The following is a 21,357-nucleotide window of genomic DNA, read 5'->3' on the forward strand; positions in this document are numbered from 1 at the left end:
TAAAATACTCGCTTGTTTTAAAATTGGAAAACCAATGAATGTATTTTATCACAATTATGAAATAAAGTAGAAAAGCATATGATCATTTGAATTAAAAAATCATTTATTGAGTTTCAAAGCCGTTTCAAAGCTAACAGAAAAAAAAAAACCCTAAGCAAACTAACAAATACAGGAAACTTCCTTAATTTGATAAAGATCATATACAAAATACCTCCATCAACGTAACACTTAATAGTAGAATATTGAAAACTTCCTTTTGAAAGCAGGAGTGAGACAAGGGAGTTCATTTTTATTCAACATTGCACCGGAGGTCCTAGTTAATGAGATATAAGAATCTGGAATGAAATTATCATGATTGTAAAGGATGGAATAAAGCTGTCATATTTTTGCATGAAACATGGTTTCATAAAAAACATCTCAGAGTCTACACATAAGCTATTAACAATTGAGTGAATTTAGCACAATTGCTCATTAATAATACAAAACTTGATTTTACTCTTACATGTAACTAACATTAAGAAATGACATTTAATAAGTGACATGATTTGCAACAGTTTATAAAAACCTTAATGCCTAAGAATAAATCTGACAAGACACGTGCAATACCTCGGAAACTACTAAGCATTACTAAGAGAAATCAAGAGACTTGAATAAGCAGAGGGATATGGCATGCACACAAATTGGAAGAATCAGAATAATAAAGTTGTCAATTCCCCCACAAATGCAACGTAATCTCAATTAAAATCCAAGCAAGTATTTCATGGAAATTGATAAGCTTATTCTAAACTTTATATAAGGAGAAATACAAAGCCAAAAATCATCAAGACAATCATAAAGAACAAAGATGTATAACTTATGCTGCCAGATATTAATACTTATTATGAAGCTATAGTCATTAAAACATATACCATTACTCCAAGAATAAAAACTATACCAAGGGAATAGATTAGAGGGTACAGAAATGGAATCATACATATATGGACATTAGATTTACAACAAAGTTTGCATTCTAAGGAAGTTAGGAAAAATAGTCTTTTAAATAACAGACGCTGGGTCAATCAGATGTTTATAGGAAAGAATATAACCTTGATTCCTATCTTTCAGCATACACAAAAATTAATTCCAGGTAGATTGTAGCTCTAAACATGAACAGAAAAAGAAATGAAGCTTCTGGAAAATATCATAAGAGAATACCTTAATGACATTAGGTTTTAAAAAGTTTTCTTAAACAGAAAACAAAAGTATAAATCATGAAGGAACATGATAAATGGACTATATTAAAATTGTGAACTTGTTTTGTTTTTTATCAAAAAGCATCTTTAAGGGAGTACACAGGCAAATCACAGATTATGAGAAGATATTTCAATTCTTATGCCTGACAAAGGGTTTCGATCTGGAATGCCGAAAATACTTCTAATTCATAATGAAAAGACAGACAATTCCAAATAAAAATGACAAAAGACATGGTCTTGAACTTTATAAAACAGAATATCCACCAAACATTAGAACAGGCACTCAACCTCATTATTCATGAGCAAAATGCAATTTGAAACCATATGAGGTGGAACTATGTGCATAATAATAATGGCTAGCTTTTTTTAAAAAAGTACTTTAAGTTCTGGGATACATGTGCAGAACATGTTTCCATAGGTATACACATGCCACAGTGGTTTGCTGCAACCATCAAGCTGTCATCTACATTAGGTATTTCTCCTAATGCTCTTCCTCCCCTAGCCCACCCACCCTCAAAAGGCCCTGGTGTGTGTTGCTCCCCTCTCCATGTCTTCGTGTTCTCAATGTTCAACTCCCACTTATGAGTGAGAACATGAAGAGTTTGGTTTTCTGTTCCTGTGTTAGTTTGCTGAGAATGATGGCTTCCAGCTTCATCCATGTCCCTGCAAAGGACATGAACTCATCCTTTTCTATGGCTGCATGGCTAGTTTTTTTTAAAAGAACAACAATATCAAGTGTTGCAATACCAGATGTGGAGCATCTGGTGTTACATGCTCCACCACCCCCCACACACACTCACAAATATATACATGCATAAATATGTGATATAGAATGATCTATCGCTCTATCTTTAAAGGAAGGGTTTTGTGTCTTGAACCATTTGAGATTAGATTGTAGACAGAATGCCTAATTATACCTTAATAGTTCAGTGTATTTCCTGAAAACAAAGATACTCTACTACAGAACAACAGCATAAAAAATATCAAAATCAGTAAATTAACATCAGTTTAATATCACCATCTGATCCAAATATTTCATTGAGGCTTTTTTCATTGTCCTAATCACATCCTTTACAGGTTAATAATCCAATCCAGGATCATGTGACATTTAGCTGTCATGTCTCTTTAGTTTCCATCAATATGAAATAGTTGCTCAGTCTTTCCTTGTATTTTGTGACCTTAAGTAACAGTAAGAGCAGTTACCTAGCAGAATCTCCCTCAATATGATTTGACTGATGTTTTCTCATGATTGGATTCAGCTGATGTATTTTTGGCAGGAAAGTAATTGAAGTAATGCTGTGTCCTTCTCAGTGCACCATTATCGGGAGATTTTGGTGTACCCAAAATCGGGAGATATTCAGGCTGATTTGCCCCATTAGCGGTATTGTTAGCTTTTATTACTTGGTTAAAATGTTGTCTACAGTTCTCTTCTCTTCTCTTAATTATATATGTTAATTAATAAATGTTTGTCCTTATTAATTCATGTTATTAATTATGTTGTGGGGAGATACTTTGAAGCTATGTCAATAGTTAAATTTTCACCCATGAGTTTTAGTATCCATAGATGATTCTTGCCTAAATCAATTTTTACCCTGATGGTTAGAAACTAGTGATTTTCTAACTTCACCATTCCTTCTATATGCATTGGTTAGCGTTTTATTCTAAGGTAAAGCTTTATTTTCTTTGATTTTATTCAATGGGCTAAAATAAATTATTATATAATAAAGAAAAAAAGTATTTGTTTTGGTGATCAAATTATCCCAAATTGGCCAGTGTGAGACTCTTCAGATTGGTTCTTTTTTTTTTTTTTTTTTTTTTTTTTGAGTCGGAGTCTCACTCTGTCTCCCAGGCTGGCTGGAGTGCAGTGGCACGATTTTGGCTCATTACAGCTTCTGCCTCCCGGGTTCAAGCGATTCTCCTGCCTTAGCCTCCTCAGTAGCTGGGACTACATGCGTGCATCACCATACCTGTCTACTTTTTGCAGTTTTTTTTTTAGTAGAGATGGGGTTTCACCATGTTGGTCAGGCTTTTCTCGAACTCCTGGCCTCAAGTGATCCTCCCGCCTTGTCCTTCTAAGTTGCTGGGATTACAGACATGAACCCCAAACCTGGCCATGAGCCACTGGGGCCTATCATGGGGAGGGGGGACGGGGGAGGGATTGCATTGGGGAGTTATACATGATATAAATGACGAATTGATGGGTGCTGATGAGTTGATGGGTGCAGCACACCAACATGGCACAGATATACATATGTAACAAACCTGCACGTTATGCACATGTACCCTAGAACTTAAAGTATAATAAAAAAAAAAAAAAGTGGGCTAAGGACATGAATAGGCAATTCTCAGAAGAAGATATACAACTGGACAATAAACATATAAAAAATGCTCAGCATCACTAATGATCAGAAAAACGCAAATCAAAACCATACTGCGATACCAACTTACTCCTGTAAGAATGGCCATAAACAAAAAATAAAAAAATTAAAAACAGACATTGGTGTGGATGTGTTGAAAAGGGAACACTTTTACACCGATGGTGGGAAAGTAGATTAGTGCAATCACTATGGGAAACAGTGTGGAGATTCTTGAAAGAACTAAAAGCAGAACCACCAGCAATCTCACTACTGGGTATCTACCCAAAGGAAAAGAAGTCATTTTACGAAAAAGATACTTGCATGTGCATGTTTATAGCAGCACAATTCTCAATTGCAAAAATATGGAACCAGCCCAAATGTCCATCAATCAAGTGGACAAATAAACCATGGGGTGTGTGTGTGTGTGTGTGTGTGTGTGTGTAGTATGATACATATATAATATATGTGTGTGTGTTTATACCATGGAATACTATTCAGCTATAAAAAGGAATGGAATAATGGCATTCACAGCAACCTGGATGGAATTCGAAACAATTATTCTAAGTGAACTAACTTAGAAATAAAAAACTAAATATTGTATGTTCTCACTCATAAGTGAGAGCTAAGCTATGAGGATGCAAAGGCATAAGAATGATACAATGGATTTTGGGGACTTGGGGGAAAATGTGGGAGGTGAGTAAGGGATAAAAGATTACACATTGCGTACAGCATACACTGCTCAGGTGATGGGTACACCAAAATCTCAGAAATCACCATGAAATAACTTATTCATGTACAAATATAATACGTTTTTTAAAATGGCAGCTGGGATTTTAATAGGGATTGTGTTGAATCTATAGTTCAATATGGAAAGTCTTGGCATCTTGATGCTATTACGTCTTCCAGTCCATGAACATGAGATATCTCTGCATTTATTTAAGTCTTTAATTTCTTTCAGTGATGTTTTATAGTTTTCAGTGTACAACTCTTGCATTTTCTTTGTTAAATTAACTCCAAAATTGTATTCTTTGATGAAATTGCAAATGAAATTTATTTACTTAAAAAATGAATCAATAAAATAGAGATTGAGGTGAGGACCTGTGTGCAAATGGTTTACTTGGGAAGGGACCTCAGGCTTCAGGACTGAGGAGGCAGCAGAATGAGATTAGGAAGGAACAGAAGCCAATACAGTTTGCATTAGCAAGGTCAACATTGTGGGCAGTGGGAACTTATTCTCCCAGGACAACCTGAGAAGCCCACAGAATGACCCGCAGAATTAACCACTGGAAAAAGGGAAAGCAGAAGCATTTGAACATCTGCCTTCACACTTCACCGTGGAAGGTTACCACGCAAAATGTTCACTCTTCCACACTTCTGAGCCTTGGACAAGTGTGCAGCGGAGTCAACTCCTGACCCAAGATGACACCCAGGAAAAGCCTGGGGACAGCAAGTGAGAAGTGAGAAGAGGCAGGAAGCAGATATTGAGTGAACCAAGTGAGTCATGAACTGCCACAAATAGTCTGCCTTAGCTGAGGGTGAAACCGAGGTGAGCCTAAGAGGATGTATGTCAGCTCTGAGTGACCTTTCCAGGTCTTGCTCCCAGTTTACAAGACAGCATAGCAGGGCTTACAGATCTGAACCAGTTTGTGGAAGGATGTGGATTTTTAAAACACAAATATTAAAGTCAGGGCACATAAAACAACAATCACTTAAATAAGATGACATGTTACTTAAGATGTATTATGCTCATTGTCATTTGAAATGTAATGACATAATCCCAAAGTGCAGCTGGGTAAAATTTGAGAACAACAAATTTGTGTATTTTTCCTGTGGCCTGCCTGGTGTCAGTTTTGTGTGAGTCTTCATGCCTTTAGAATTTGGAATTTGTGGTGCAGGATTTCATGAAACCCAGGACCCACATATCTGTGCCCAGTTGGCCTTGAAGCTATTGAAGAAAGAGGTTAGAGTTGGATGGAGCATTTTTGTGAACTCTGCCTGGGAGGTGCCCCTCTAGTCCATCTGACACTTAGCTGCTTTATTGCCCCTGGAACTGTGGGTGTACTACTTTGAACTTCAATGGAAAGCTTGTCTCCAAATAAGGAGTATCTGACTTAGATGTGTTTTTCCAATAAGCTAGGCCCTGGCTGCCTTTATGGTTTTAATCCTAGGAACTTTACTTCCCCACTCTACCCCAGACAACAAACATGACCTTGTTTCTAAGAGACATGGCTCTAGAGCTGGAGGGACTTGTGTAGTCATCTGCTAGATCCCCTCACTTCCTGCCTGTGATACAGTAAGATCCTGATTTTTGGATGGGACATCTTAATGCTGAAGGGAAAAATTATGTCACCCTAGGTGACCAAGAGGGTTAAGGTTACTTTTAGGAGCAGAACCCAAGTCTCTTTCCTTTCTATGCTTCCAAATGTACTGGAATTGTAACATCTTTACATGAACATTAACAGTAAGCCCTGCAGAGTTGGTTCAACAGTACAATAAATTTGTTTGCTTTAGACGTGTTTTCCCAATAAGCTGGAAGAATAATAAGATCTGGTATGTATGGTTCAATATGGTGGGTCACATGTTTGTAAGAGGATTCAGCTAAGCTCACTAAGTACAGGGGAATCTTGACCTTAAGAGGCTGTCAAAAAGAAGAGGTCTCATGCCTTTAAATGCATGCTTGCAAGTTCTTGGGATTGGGATTGGGGATAGAGTGATGGAGATTATGTCAATCCTTTTGGGCAGCTACAACAAAATACCGTAGACTAGATAATATATAAACAAGAGAAACTTATTGTTTATAGTACTGTAGGCTAGAAAATCCAACATCAAACTACCAGCAGATTTGGTGTCCTGCAAGGGCCTTCTCATAAATGGAGGTTTCTAGGTGTCCTCACATGATGGAAGCAAAAAATAGGATCCTTCAAGCCTCGTTTACAAGAGCACCAGTTCCATTCATCAGGATGGCACCTTCATGATCGAATCACCTCCTAAAGCCCCCACCTCTTAATACCACCAAAATGGGGATTAGATTTTCATGTGAATTTTGGACAGACACAAATATTTAGAGCATAGCAGAGACTAATTAATTCTGTGCCTCAGACCTACTAACCCTTTAAATAGTTGCTTTGCATATCGTATCAAATCTGTCTGACCCATTCTTCCCAACCTCACCCCCACTACCACCCTGTTTCAGGTCCTCATGATCTCCCCTGCACCACTTCAGCCTTCTGCTATCAGGCCCTCTCTCCTCACTCGATCCTGCACTCAGATGCCAGGTTATTCTTCCTTATGCTTGCCTCTGAATGGGCTACTCTTCTCCCCTGCAATTGCAAAATTTTTAGTGAGTCCTTATTACCTGCTAAATTCCCAATCTGAAATTCAAGAACTCCTGCAATCTGGTTCCAACCTTTCTTGCTAAAACCCTAACTCCTCCATCTTTTCGGAGTCTGGCTGGATGGGACTCCTCCCTCTATCCCACTACCCTCCTCGCCCTCCTGCAGCAGCTCTGAAGAACCCTGTGCATTTGCTATCTATCACACACACCATCCCTCAACGCCAGTCGTGTTGAAGACTCACCTTTGATAAAAGCCCCGAGTGCAGCTGGGTTATAGACATCTAGCTTCCTCTTAGGCCCAGATTCACTCCTGGAATATTTATTTATGTATATTATACTTTAAGTTCTAGGGCACATATGCACAACGTGCAGGTTTGTTACATATGTATACATGTGCCATGTTGGTGTGCTGCACCCATTAACTCGTCATTTACATTAGGTATATCTTCTAATGCTATCCCTCCCCTCTCCCCACTCCCCACAATAGGACCCAGTGTGTGATATTCCCCTTCCTGTGTCCAAGTGATCTCGTTGTTCAATTCCCACCTATGAGTGAGAACATGTGGTATTTGGTTTTCTGTTCTTGCGATAGTTTGCTGAGAATGATGTTTTCCAGCTTTATCCATGTCCCTACAAAAGACATGAACTCATCCTTTTTCATGGCTGCATAGTATTCCATGGTGCATATGTGCCACATTTTCTTAATCCAGTCTATCATTGATGGACATTTGGGTTGGTTCCAAGTCTTTGCTATTTTGAATAGTGCCACAATAAATAGTGCACACATACGTGTGCAAGTGTCTTTATAGCAGCATGATTTATAATCCTTTAGGTATATACCCAGTAATGGGATTGCTGGGTCAAATGGTATTTCTAGTTTTGGATCCTTGAGGAATCGCCACCCTGTCTTCCACAATGGTTGAACTAGTTTACAGTCCCACCAACNTTCTTGCGATAGTTTGCTGAGAATGATGTTTTCCAGCTTTATCCATGTCCCTACAAAAGACATGAACTCATCCTTTTTCATGGCTGCATAGTATTCCATGGTGCATATGTGCCACATTTTCTTAATCCAGTCTATCATTGATGGACATTTGGGTTGGTTCCAAGTCTTTGCTATTTTGAATAGTGCCACAATAAATAGTGCACACATACGTGTGCAAGTGTCTTTATAGCAGCATGATTTATAATCCTTTAGGTATATACCCAGTAATGGGATTGCTGGGTCAAATGGTATTTCTAGTTTTGGATCCTTGAGGAATCGCCACCCTGTCTTCCACAATGGTTGAACTAGTTTACAGTCCCACCAACAGTGTAAAAGTGTTCCTATTTCTCCACATCCTCTCCAGCAGCTGTTGTTTCCTGACTTTTTAATGATCGCCATTCTAACTGGTGTGAAATGTTAGTTGGTTTGAGAATTAATTAGATGGAGAAAACCCTGGGATTATGGAGAAAAGTTTAAAGATCATTGCAAGAGATCAGGAGAGAGACTGTGCAAAGGTAGGTGTCTCAAGAAAAGGCAGTAGAGAGGCTAGCGAATAAAGGCTGCTGAAGTTAGGGACTAGAGTCAAAGAGTTGGAACATCCTGGCCTGGTCCCACCAAGTTCTCTGGGAACCTCGGTTGCGCTCAGCATGGCCAAAAGACATTCCTGAATAATGGCCCCTCCATGCCCAAACTGTCTCCCATGATGCCCAAAACTCACTCCCAGCTAAATGTTATCCCAAGAAGAATAATAGTAAGTAGTTTTAAATTACATATATTTTTCTTTTTTCCAAAATGCCATAGTTATATACAGTAACATTAATTTCAACAACAACAGTACAAAGCACACATTTGACTTACAGGAGGACTGATTGCCAAAGAATACCAAAGTGTTTCACCTTGATGATCCATTGGAGGACCCCACAACACTACAGACAGGTAGGAGGGAGAACAATGACATTTTGCCATGAACTTAATGAGCTCATAGGAACACAAAAACAAAAACAAAAAACACAACACCAGGATTTTGTATTTTACATTCACTGGGATGTATGACCGATAGAGTTAAAACATCAATAACTTAAATATAATTAGATATTATTTAAGAAATATTATGCTTTAAATTATTTAAAAATAATCTCTTTGTGGATGTTATAATAAAATAATGTCACACTGCACCTGGGGAAGGTTGGGGAAAATAAATAAGGTTTTCTTCAGGCTCTGACTCTCAGTCCAGGTATGAAGGCTCAAGGCTTCAGATTTTGAAACATTTGGTCCAGATGCTTCATGGAATCCCTGACCCATCTCTCCTTGGGGTCAGCACAGACCTCCTTGCCCCATTTGGTCTTGAAGCTGTGGGGGAGAGAGGGCACAATTAGATGGAACATTTTGAAGATCCTACCCAGGACTGTGGGCCATTGGTCCCTAGACCTGATCCACCCTTGGTCCTTAGGTGAAGGACCCAGACCCGGGAGAGAAGGGAGGGGAAGAGTGGGAGGAAGAAGCTCCAGAAGGAAGCTCTGCTCTTGCTGTCCAGGTGAAACCCTCCAGATTCCTGGCTAAAGGTATTGGGATAGTTTCACCAAGCCCCTAGAAGGGAATCCTAGAGCAGTTATGGACTCCTTCTCATGGGCTGAGTTTCTCTATGGGGTAGAGGGGTCCTTTGGATAGATGTTATATGCATCTGACTCATGTGGACATGAATCCTGACTTCTCTATGTTGTCCATCAGAACTTTTGAATGGGGGTGCCAGGCACTGTCCACTCACATCACAGCTTCCTTGGGACACTGGATGTTGGTGATTCTTGTGTAGCTCTGCAGCCTCTGGATAGGAATTTTCCTATTGATCACATTAAAGCAGCAGGTGATTGGAATGGAAACTGAATCTGAAAGAAATTTTGCAAAGAATGAGACATTTAGGACTCACTGTAACTGTGCATTTGTAAGGAAAAGAGGAGAAGGAAGGAGAAGACCAAGAAATCACCATCCTAAGTTCAGTGTCTTAGTCCAGATCCCAGAGATAAAATGTTACCTGTGAGTCTCTTTCCTCTATTGAACTGTGGGGCCCCTCATTGTTGACTGGGTATGGAAACATTTTGAGCAACAAGCTAGTCCTTGTCTACTAACCCAACACTCCTGACACTGGGAACATAAGTTCCAACACCTTGCTTCCCAGTCCTTCATCCTCATGGGATTTAGAACTAGTCTATGCCATATGCTGAGATTCCTCTGGGTCCTTATCCTCTTTACACAGCCACTGTTCTGGAAGGTACACTGAACCATGACCAAAATTTGAAGCTTCAAGCAACAGTTTCTTCCTCTCAACTACTGCCTGAAATGTCCTTCAAACCCACAGTGAGAAACAGTTCTTCCTCCTGCATCATTTCCCTAAACAATAGGAGGGTTGTTGCTGTAGTGACTCCACTCTCTCCTCCCAAAACTGGGGTCAGGAAAGATCAATGGAACCAGCCTCAGTGACTTGAGCCTTTAGTTCTGGTTCTATTCCTAATGAGCTGTGGCATAATGGCTCTTCTTAATTCCTCTTTTGGTCTCCCCTTAAGGAGGGAGAGGTCTTACCTGGCTGAGCAAGTCCCTGTGGGCTGAAAGTGGCTGCCATGAGCAGCAGGCACAGAAGTGCTGCAGAAACCTTCATGTTGGAGGGCAAGGTTTCTGGGTCGTTTTCAACCTCTCTGTTCCTCTGGTAGCTCTGCCTGCCTTTTGTAGGGAACAGAGAGCCTGGGCAGGGTCACAGTCAAGGAAGCATGAAGTAAGACCTTCCTTGAATATGCTGAGTAGGCACCAGATCCTGGGATAATTTCCAGATAACAAAAGAAGGAAGTTGTGAGTTTCTATCTTTTGCTTAGGCTCTGTGGAGCAGAGGCTGCAGGGTATGGGATTGTGCTCAGCAAAGTGACCTCATTGAACTATTAAGGGCTCTGATTTCCTTGAAATGTAAAATTATCTATAAGAAAGGAAGAACAGAAGCTGACATCATAGTGGAAGAGAACCCAGGAGGCCAGGGATGGGCCCTAAGGCTTTGCTGGTGCTCTCCATGACACTTGAGTCACTTGCAGTTCTAAGCCAGGCAAGCTCCTTTAGAACCCAGCCACAGAACCTCGGCAGAATGACAGAATCCTGGAACAAAGTCTTAATGCCCCGAAATCTTACTGTTGTAGAGCATAAGAACTAGACAGCACATGTTGGTCTCATAGCGTGGTGGTTTCCAAACATTTTATTTAGAGGCTCAAGTTTCTTTCCAAATGAAATTATATGGAGAAGTCCAATATGTCATGGAGATTCAGGTGGAATGGGTCCATTTGCAGAAGGCCTTCCAACTCTTTTGGTTCACACAGAGTGGGGCCGTGGACGGGGCGTGACAAGAAGGAACCAGGTTTGTAAACCACTGACCTTATGTACTACCCCTGCAGGCCTGATCTATCCATCATTACAATATCAGATGAAAGTTTTCCTGCTCTAAGAATTCACTGTATTCTTCTACTCATCCTTTTTTCTCTACAAAAATCTCTGGCTACCACTGATCTTTTTACTATCTCTGTGAGCTTGTCTTTTCCCAAATGTAGTTGGAATCCTATGGTAGGTAGCCTTTTCCGACGGGCTTCTTTCACCAAGCAATGTGCATTTAAGGTTTCTCCGTGCCTTGCTGTGGTTTGATAGCTAATTTCTTCCTTTCTTCTTTATTCATTTATTATTTTTACTGTGGTAAAATGCACGTACCTTGAAATTTACCATCTTAACCATTTTAAGTGCATAGTTTAGTGGCATTAAGAACATTCACACTGTTGTGCAACAGTCTCAATAACTCTTTTCATCTTGTAAACAGAAATGCTATACCTATTGATCTCCATTTTCCCCTCCCCCAAGCCCACCATTTCTACTTACTGTTTCTGATTTTGACTACTCTAACTACCTCATGTGAGTGAAATCATATAGTATTTTTCTTTTGTGACTGGCTTATGTGATTTAGCATAATGATCTCAAGGTTCATCTATGTGGTAGCATATGATATGCTACATATCCTTAAGGCTGAGTAATATTACCTTGTATGCATAAAGTACATTTTATGTATCCATTCATCTGTCGAGAGTTCTCTATTCTGTTCCATTGACCCATTTGTCTAATCTTTCACCAATACCACATTGTCTTGATTAATGTTTCTTAATAGTATATCTTGAAGTTGAGTAATGTTAGTCCTCTGACTATTCTTTTTAGGTGCTCTGTTAGCTATTCTGGATCTTTAACCTTTCCATATAAACATTAAAATCTGTGTGTAAAATCCAAAAAATAACCTGCTGGGATTTGGACTGGGATTGTGTTGAAGGTAGAGATCAAGTTGGGAAGAACCGACATGCTGACAACATTAACTCCACCTACCCATACACATGAAATGCTTCATTTACTTAGATCGTCTTTAATCTTTCATCAGAAGTTTGTAGTTTCCCTCAAATATATTATACATCTTAGACTAATTTCTAAATACTTCCTTTTATTCGTGCTAGTGTAAATAGTATTGCATATTAATTTCAAATTCTAGTTGTTCATTGCTGATATACAGGGAGTTATTGGATTTTATCTATTAACCTTGTATCCTGTAGTTAAATTGCTTAATAGTGGCATGATTTTTTGTTGCTGATTCTTTGTGATTTTCTACACAGACAATCATGTCTTCTGCAAATAAAGACAGTTTTATTTATTTATTTCTAATCTGTATGTATTTTTATTTTCTCGTCTTGTGCTACTGTGTTAGCTAGGCTTTCCAGTATTATGTTGAATTGGAGTGGTGAGAAGAAATATCCTTGCCTTATACTCAATCTTGGGAGAAAAAATTTCTAGTTTCTCACCATTAAGTATGAAATTAGCTCTAGGTCTTTTTTGGTGCACTCTATAAAGTTGAGGAAGAACCCCTCTATTTCTCGTTTGCTGAGAGTTTTTTTAAAATCATGAACGGCTGTTGATTTGTGTCAAAATTTTTTTTCACCTATTGATATTATAGTAAGATTTTTCTTCTTTAGAAAGTTGATCTGATGGGTTATATCAACCAGTTTTTGAATGCTGGATCAGCCTTGCATACCTGGAATAAATTCCACTTGGTTGTACCTTATAATTCTTTTTTACATTGTTGGATTTTATTTGCTAATAGTTGAGAATTTTGTTCATGAGTTTGGTTTATAGATTTCTGTTGGTTTGTAGTTTGCTTTCATTGTAATGTCTTTAGATAATGTCTTTAGATGATGTTAGGGTAATTCTGGACTCATAGAATGAATTAACAAGGGAGGAGAGGGGACAATTACAAAATTTGTTCCTCAGGAATTCTCATTGGTTTATAGAAATAACATGGGTTAGTAATTGGCAATGTGTTGTTGAACTATAGGGTGTATATCTAAAATTTCACCACCAAATTCAAGATTGAATACTGCCTTTTCAATTAATGTCTTTAGATTTCTCACAAGACAGTAATTATTCCCCAATAATCTTGAACTTTAAAAGCTCTATAGGAGTTCATATCTATCACTGCACCATAATTAACTTAAGAATTTATTTCTCTATAGTTGGGAATCATACCATTTCCATTTTTATGGTTTTAAACAATACTTGTGGAAAAGCTGATATACTATAACATTATTATTAATGTCTTCCTTTAATTTTATAGCCAAAGAATTAATAAATCAAAATACGTGGATGTTGTTAAGGCTTTTAATCAAACGAACACATTGCTGGACAATTTGCCCCTTCACTTAAATATGAGTCTGTTATTCTTAAAAACATTTTATAATTGCTAAGAAGAAGACATTTGTCTTGTTAAAAGACAAAAGAAACCTATAGTGATAGAATAGTGGTTCCTTTGCAGGTATGGGCATCATGAGGGAGCCTTCTGGAAACCAGGAATGTTCTACATTTTGGTCAGAGTTGGTAGCTGAATGGTTAGCCACACATGTAAAATCCATAAAACTCTACATTAAAATATCTGTGCTTTACTGCACAGTACGTTGAATTATACTTCAATATAAAGTAAATCTAAAAAAAACGCTCACCATTATTTTGCTTACATTTTACTTTATTTGCTTTTTAATGTGTAGGTCAGTTGCTTTATTTTTTCTTGTGATTAATATACTCCTGTTCTAAAATCAGGTGACTTTTTACTGCTTTGATTCAGAAGAGATTTTTAAACATGTACCTCATGCATTTTTCATTTATTACAATTACTATGTGAGCTTTTAACAGTAAAGAATTTACAGAATATGGAACGTGTGTGTCATTAGGATTTCCTTTAATCAGAAAGGAAACTGAGTTTCTCCAGGATGGCAACTTTTTAATCATTTTAGGGGATGGTTCTCTGCCAGGTGTGCTGTGTGGCACTGATATGAGTGTGTGCACGGGGTGGGAGTATTGGTTTGGGGTGGAGTTTGTGTACATTTTCAAGCAACAATAAAGCCATTATCTTATGTAATATCCTGAGGACTTTGTTAATTTCTCCTCTGAGCTGACTTCATATGAAAAGTGCATCCACGCACAAACAACAGAAATAGTCGTGAAAATTATAATTATTGAGAATCAAAAAAGGCTAGTAAAAATAAAGGGAATTAAGTGTCAAGGAACTTGGGTCTAGTCTTGATTTGACCAAAAACCTGCCCAAAGTGGCCTTGGGCAAGTCTTATTGACTTGGAGATTCACTATCCTCATCTGTGAAGTATGGGGTTTTGACAAGTTTTGTGATGACAAGTAGTTTTTGATTATGTGCCAACTTTATGAATTGGTGATAGATGACTAGAAAGTTTTGTCGTGAAAATAAAACAATGAGGCGTTACCTTGGGTTTTTGAATATAATGCTGTGATTGATTAGTGATGTGTGCTATTACTACAGTAATAATAAGTGGTACTATCTACGTAACCTATTCCAGAATTAAATAGTACTTAAGCTCTTCTCTAACTTGATTTATTTGTGATTGTCTGCAAAGAATCAAATCAGAAAGCAGAGAGGCTCGGATGCTAGGAAATGTCAGAGAAGCATTCTTGGCTGTCAGTCTAGGACAGGCAGAATAGCATGATGGTTAAAAGTCTTCATTTGGATACTGGGAACACTGGTTAATATCTTTGTCAGAGAAGGCTCAGATTATTTAACTTCTTTATATTCCAATTTCCTACCTATTCTTTAATTTTCTTGTGTGGAAATGAATATTTATTTTTAGGCATTTTATGAATATTATCTGATACCCAAAACTTGCTTTGAAGAGTAAGTAGCATATGGTAAGTGATCAATAAACTAACCGTAATCAATAGTTAAGTAAGGTGGGTGTAGTGTCCAGAAGATAAGTGGATATAGATGTGTTATAGGGATGGGCCTTGGGGAATATTTGTGCTGTGGATGAAGACAAAAAATGTGTCTCCCAGGAACGGGAGCAAAGTGAGATCCTGGGATCCTGCCATGAACCAAAATACTGGACGGGCTCTGGGAACTCAGAGGGAATGAAAGTCAGATCAGTGCTAACAGATGCCAAGGGGCATCAGAATTCTAATTCTGCGGGGAGTTTAGGAATCTCAGTTGGCAAGCCACTTTGATTATGCAATTTCCCTCTCTTGTTTTATTTTTAAACTGAATTGGAGAAATCCTTATGTAAAAAGTTAAAATGAAACTTTAGAGCATGCAAAATCAGCAGCTGTTCTGTCCAGTGGCCTGGCTGTGTTGTTCAGAGAAGTGGTCCCTCTGCCTTTCCTGTTTCTTTTCTCTTTGATGGCTTCCCCATAAGCAGTTTTCTAAGGCAGACTTGACAACTATATCAAATAGGACATATAGGACAAATATGTCTGTGGCTCAGTGGCTAATGGTACAGAGCCTGAGATCAGAAACAACTGTCTGTGAATGAAGGGTAGGAAATGTATACCTTGCTATGGAACCAGACCTTCTAGATTCTTACCTAGTTCTCAAGGAGTGAAATTAGGTGTGAGAACATCCTGGGAAGCAGAATTTCTGCTTTCATTTTTCAGCTCTGCTCCAACTGTCCTTAATGATCACAATATTATAGAATGAGTTGAAAGAAGAAGTCGTATTTAATTTATTCAAGCATTTCCCTTTACAAATGAAGCAATAACAGAAGTGGAATGATTTGTTGTAGGTTGTGCAACTACTTCATGACAAACTAGCACTGGCAAGTAGGAATGTCAGAACAAAAGCCACCACGCAATTCCAATTAGAGGGCAAGAACCAGGCAGAAAACCTGTAGTGAGGTGCCCAGAAACCTTAGAGACTCTCCATGCGCTGGCCTCTTCAGACCTGCCTCCTGGAATATCCAGAAGCCTGGGGCAATTATTAATAACACAGAAGAGATGTCTTAACCCACACCCAAACACAGAGTCAGAATCTTCAGAGATGAAGCCTCGAATTCTCTGTTTCTGAAGTGTTCTAGGTGACCAGGTAATGTTTAACCAAAGCCATTTTGGGAGTCATTAATCTAGTTCAAATGCCTCATTTACAGATGTATAAACTGAGGCACAGAGTGGGAAAATGATTTCCCCAAAGTCACTTTGACAATTTAGTAAGGAATCAAAACCAGAACTCAGCAACGGGGTCACCATGCTCAGTTACATATTGGACTACCTTGTTTGGTCCGTGGTAACTGGTATGGTCTTCATTGTAATGGAGGCTCCAGAATCTTTATTGTTTTGCCTCTGTAAGTTCATGTTACAAGGATAAGCAATCCCAGGCCCAGCTGGAATACAGATGAATAATTTCAAGGAGGGGTACTTAATATGTCCCAACAAAGGAGGATGAACAGATTCTGCCCGGACTTGGGAACACAGAATTTACTATTTCAAGCTCTTGCATCACCAGTCCCCACTCAATGCCTAATATTTGCTTGGCACAGGGGACCTTCTGAGACCCAATAAACTGTACAGGGATGTCTATTCTTCTCCTTTGTAACTCTCTGGAATCAACTGGAATTTTAGGATAAACTCTTGAATGAAGTTTTGGTATGCGGCTGGACGTAAGAAGGAGAGGTGGGCAGAACTGTTTTATTATAAGAACTAAGAAATTGTCTTGATGACAGTGAACTGTCCAGTTGCCCCTGGGGCTTTGGGAGTGCTATCGGCATGTATGTAGAAGTCTCCTGGCCTGCTCTGATGGTTATTTGGGCAAATACTGCATAATCCTGGGTTCCTGGCTGGCTTGGTAGTGTAGATTCTGGTTACTGTCTTCCCTTGCTCTGTCTCTGCTGGTGGCCATGGTGATGTGGTCCAAGACACACATTTAAGGACTAGGGGTGAAAATGGAATTTGTTGAATCTCCTCATTTCCTAAATATACAGATTATCATCTCAACTTTATTGATGGAGCAGCTGAGGATGAGATTAGGGAATTGCTATGCTAGAGGTGAAACAGAGCACACAGGGGTCTCGTTGTCCAGGCCAAGCTCTTCCCAGTCCCCCTGGTTTCGAGTGTAATGCCTGGAACAGTGTGGTATGGTTTGACACAGCATAATGTGGGCTGCCTCTTATCCAGATTTCAAGAGTTTTCTCACCAGTTGCAGAATAGAAGGTTCTACTCTACTTTCTCCTTACTTGGGCTGCTGGTGTCTTTATCACTGGACCATCCCTGGTCATTGGCAGGTGAAAGAGACATGGACTCTTGTCCCAGCTCTTAAATGCATCTGCCTGGAGGGACACATGCCACTTCTGCTCACATTTTATTGCCCAGAGTGGACCACACAGGTCGTTGGTTTTCAAGATGGCCTGGAAGTGCAACCCTGACCTGTGCACAGAAGAGTAAGAACTGGAAATATCAGACATCTCTAATCACTACCAGATGTTCCATGTTATCCATGTCAGTTTAGTAACTTTTAAGCCTTGTGATGTTCTTGGCTAAACAATTTCTCATGCTTCACATTCAAATAGTCCAACTCATTTATCAAAAATGAGGCAGGGTGATGGGTCTAAAGCATTTCATAATATTTAGTGCACTCCACAGCATTCTAAATAAAACATTAATTTTGTCAACATAAAAACCAAACCCACAATTGACTTTTATCTAAATGTCAGAGAACAGTATTAATGATTCCACAAGTTATTCATATCAACTCAATAAAGTGGGAAATTATTATAAAGCCCTCAATGACAAGGTGTTAATTAGTACTCAGGGTGGTGGTATTTTTACTTCATTATTTATTAAGATCACAATTAAGCTCATCAAGGCTAACAGCCTCTAGGTTAATATCTGTTAGGCACTGTGAAGGAGTCATTGCGCAAATAAATGTTCCACATCACATACAAAATAGTCGGTTTTGTTTATATCACTGTTTTTTAGAAACTGAAACCAAGTAGTCTACTTGATTTATTAATATGATTAATATGCATTATACTCCAGAGTAGCATTCTGAGTCAAATAGTGTTTCATTTTCTTTGTGTGAAAATTAACAGTTCATTTCTATTCTATGTTTTTAAAGATAAGAAAGTACAATATGAAGTCAATTGTAGAGTCTTTAGGTCAGTATAATAAACATTAGTGTGTTTTAGACTACATGAACTAGTTAAAAAAATGCAAAACATCTCTCTCAAGGCACCTGCCAACATTGGCGTGTAGCGATGGACGGCTGTAGTGTAGTGCCTGCTCCCACGTGTGCGTCCAACACTTGCCTGCAGAGTCCATGACAGAGCCATTCCTGCAAGAGGAATCTTCAAGAAGAAATTGCAACTTGAAGCTTCCAAGTAGCCCAATTTTAGCTGTGTGGTTTTAATTAATTAATTAATTTTAGAGTCGGAGTCTTGCTATGTTGCCCGACTGATCTCGAACTACTGGGTTCAAGTGATCCTCCTACCTCAGCCTCCCAAAGTGCTGGGATTACAGGCACCCACTACTGTGCCCAGCTCCAGCTTTGTGGTTTTAAATTTCACTGCTTTTCCCATTCTAATTTCTGAGATTGGTCTAATCATACATAACTAAAGGAGATAAAGTCTTTTTTAATTGAAATGTGGCTGCTGCAATCTGCAGAAATACTGTGTCTCTTCAAGAATTTGCCTTCAAAAGTCAAGAGGTTTCTATTTCATTGGTGGAGGGTACTATGCTTCCATCACTTACCTGAAGTATTTCCAGGATGTGTGCTATTGCTAAAAACAGCTTCTGAAATGTTTCTGGCATTGCCCCCAACACAGAATGAAGTACCTGAAGAACTTGTAATAAATTTTAATTGGTTGCATTTCTCTTGTAGAAAACATAAAATATATTGTTCCCTAAATGAAAGGACAAACATGTATCTGCATTTATGGTAGTCAATTCTTTCTGCTTCTGCCTGGACCCTCTTGGTTTTAGCAGTGAAAGTCCAGTGTCCCAAGAAACCTCTCAGTTCTGGGCAAATCAGGACAGTTGGTCACTGTATCTGTGCTTTAAACACTAAGATTGGATCTGGCTGCTATGTTTATTTATTTTCTCCCTTTCCTCTCTCTTCATCTCACTCTGTGTGTATATGGGTGTGTATACACATATGTGTGCATATATATGTACATAGGTATGCACATATAAATATACAAACATATACACATCCACATATGCATGTATATAAATACACACATACATGGACATAATGTACATGTGATTATATTTACAGCTTTTTTCACTTAATATACTTAATATGAGTCATACACTCTCTCAAGTCATTAAATATTCTTCAATTGCTTGAATTTAGTGACTTCATACTGCTTCATTATAAAAATATGTCATACATAATTAAAGCATTTCATTATGATTAGGCATATATAATTTATATTTTCATTTAAAAATAATTTTAATTAACATTATTTTGAAAACCCAAGTTTAAAAATCCTCCCCCATATCTTTACCGCTGTTGAAATGTGAAGCTTTAGTAGACATTGCCATATTGCTTTATATAAAGTTTTTACTCAGGACAACATTTATTAGCTGTAGTAGGCAAATAAAGTACCCCTTTGGCCAGGCACGGTGGCTCACGTCTTTAATCCCAGCACTTTGGGAGGTGAAGGTAGGTGGATCGCTTGAGGTCAGGAGTTCGAGACCAGTCTGGCCTACATGGTGAAACCCTGTCTCTACTAAAAATACAATAATTAGCCTGCCGTGGTGGCACATGCTTGTAATCCCAGCTACTTGGGAGGCTGAGACAGGAGAATTGTTTGAACCCATGAGGTGGAGGTTGCAGTGAGCTGAGATCGCGCCACTGCACTCCTGCCTGGACAGCAGAGTGAGACTTTGTCTCAATAAATAAGTAATCCCTAAAAGCTCACTCCCTGATCGCTGGAACCTGTGACTCTGTTACCAGGAATGAGGGGGTGAATTTTTATCATATCTGCTTTAGATAACGGCTAACTGGGAAGGAGTTAGAGAACAAGAGAGAAAAGGCAGAATGGCTCTCTCTCTGGGGAATGCATTCAGGTTGCTAGACCAAACGTCTACAGGACTTGGGCAGTCCTAAGTTTCATTTTCACTTTTCACACTAAGGATCTTTGTGGATGGGATCCAGGGTACAGACCTTGAGATGGAGAGATTATCCAGGTGGGCTCAATCTAATACCATGAGTCCTTGAAAGTGGAGACTCCTTTCTGAATCTCACCAGAGAGAGGAGATGGAAGAAGAAATGCATACTATGAAAGGGACTTGACCCACTGTTGCTGACTTTGAAGATGGGGAGGTGGGCTCTGGGCCACAGAATACAGAGGCTTCTAGAAACTGGGAAAAGTTCTTGGCTGACAGCCATCAGGAAAATGAACATCTCGGGTCAATAACCCAATAACCCAAAGGAACTGAATTCTGCCAATGCCCAGAGCAATTGAAAAAATGGATCCTTCCCCAGAACTTCTAGACAGAAGCACATTCCTGATAATACCTTGGTTTTAGCCTGCTGAGACCTATGTTCAACTTCTGACCTCCAGAATTGTAACATAATACATTTATATTGTTTAAGCCACTAATTTTGTGGTAATTTATTACTGCAGAAATAGAAAACTAATACATTATTAATTGAAAGTATACACTACTTCATTAATAAAAATATTATTTTATATATAGGCAAAACTAACCTATAGTGGTAGCATTGAGACTAGATGTTCTTGTTGGAGGGTATTGACTGGCAGGGAATGTGAGGGAGACTTTGGGGTTTAGAAATGTTCTTCAAATATTGATCTGGGTGGTGATTCCTGGGGCGTATGTATGTAAAATTGATTTAACTTCTTTGAACTTTATTGTAGGAAACCATTGCCTCAATTTAAAAGTTAGCAGAAAGAAACTATTTCAGTATGAGCTTGTTTAAATTTGTGTTTATTGGTTGGTATTTTTGTGTACATGTTCAATGGTTTATGTTTTTGATGAATTATCTGACAGTATTCTTAGCTTAAGAGTTCAATTTTTTTTTAAATTTATTTATAAGAGACCTTAAATCTTCTACTTCTTGTTTATCTGATTATTAAAAAAAAAAAAAAA

General features: G+C 38.6%; 1 protein-coding gene across 1 annotated transcript; it reads right to left on the bottom strand.

The window, feature by feature from the left end:
- Positions 1-8,664: 8,664 nt before the first annotated feature.
- Positions 8,665-10,588, bottom strand: CCL8 (C-C motif chemokine ligand 8). Its single transcript, XM_017890953.1, has 3 exons — positions 10,483-10,588; positions 9,674-9,791; positions 8,665-9,258 (listed from the first exon to the last, which is right to left on the bottom strand). Exons 1-3 carry the CDS (start codon positions 10,556-10,558, stop codon positions 9,153-9,155), a joined length of 300 nt encoding a protein of 99 aa, XP_017746442.1. The 5' UTR covers positions 10,559-10,588; the 3' UTR covers positions 8,665-9,152.
- Positions 10,589-21,357: the final 10,769 nt, after the last annotated feature.

Source organism: Rhinopithecus bieti, unplaced genomic scaffold (genome assembly GCF_001698545.2).
Source record: "Rhinopithecus bieti isolate Rb0 unplaced genomic scaffold, ASM169854v2 scaffold_19652, whole genome shotgun sequence".
NCBI classification, from domain to species: domain Eukaryota; kingdom Metazoa; phylum Chordata; class Mammalia; order Primates; family Cercopithecidae; genus Rhinopithecus; species Rhinopithecus bieti.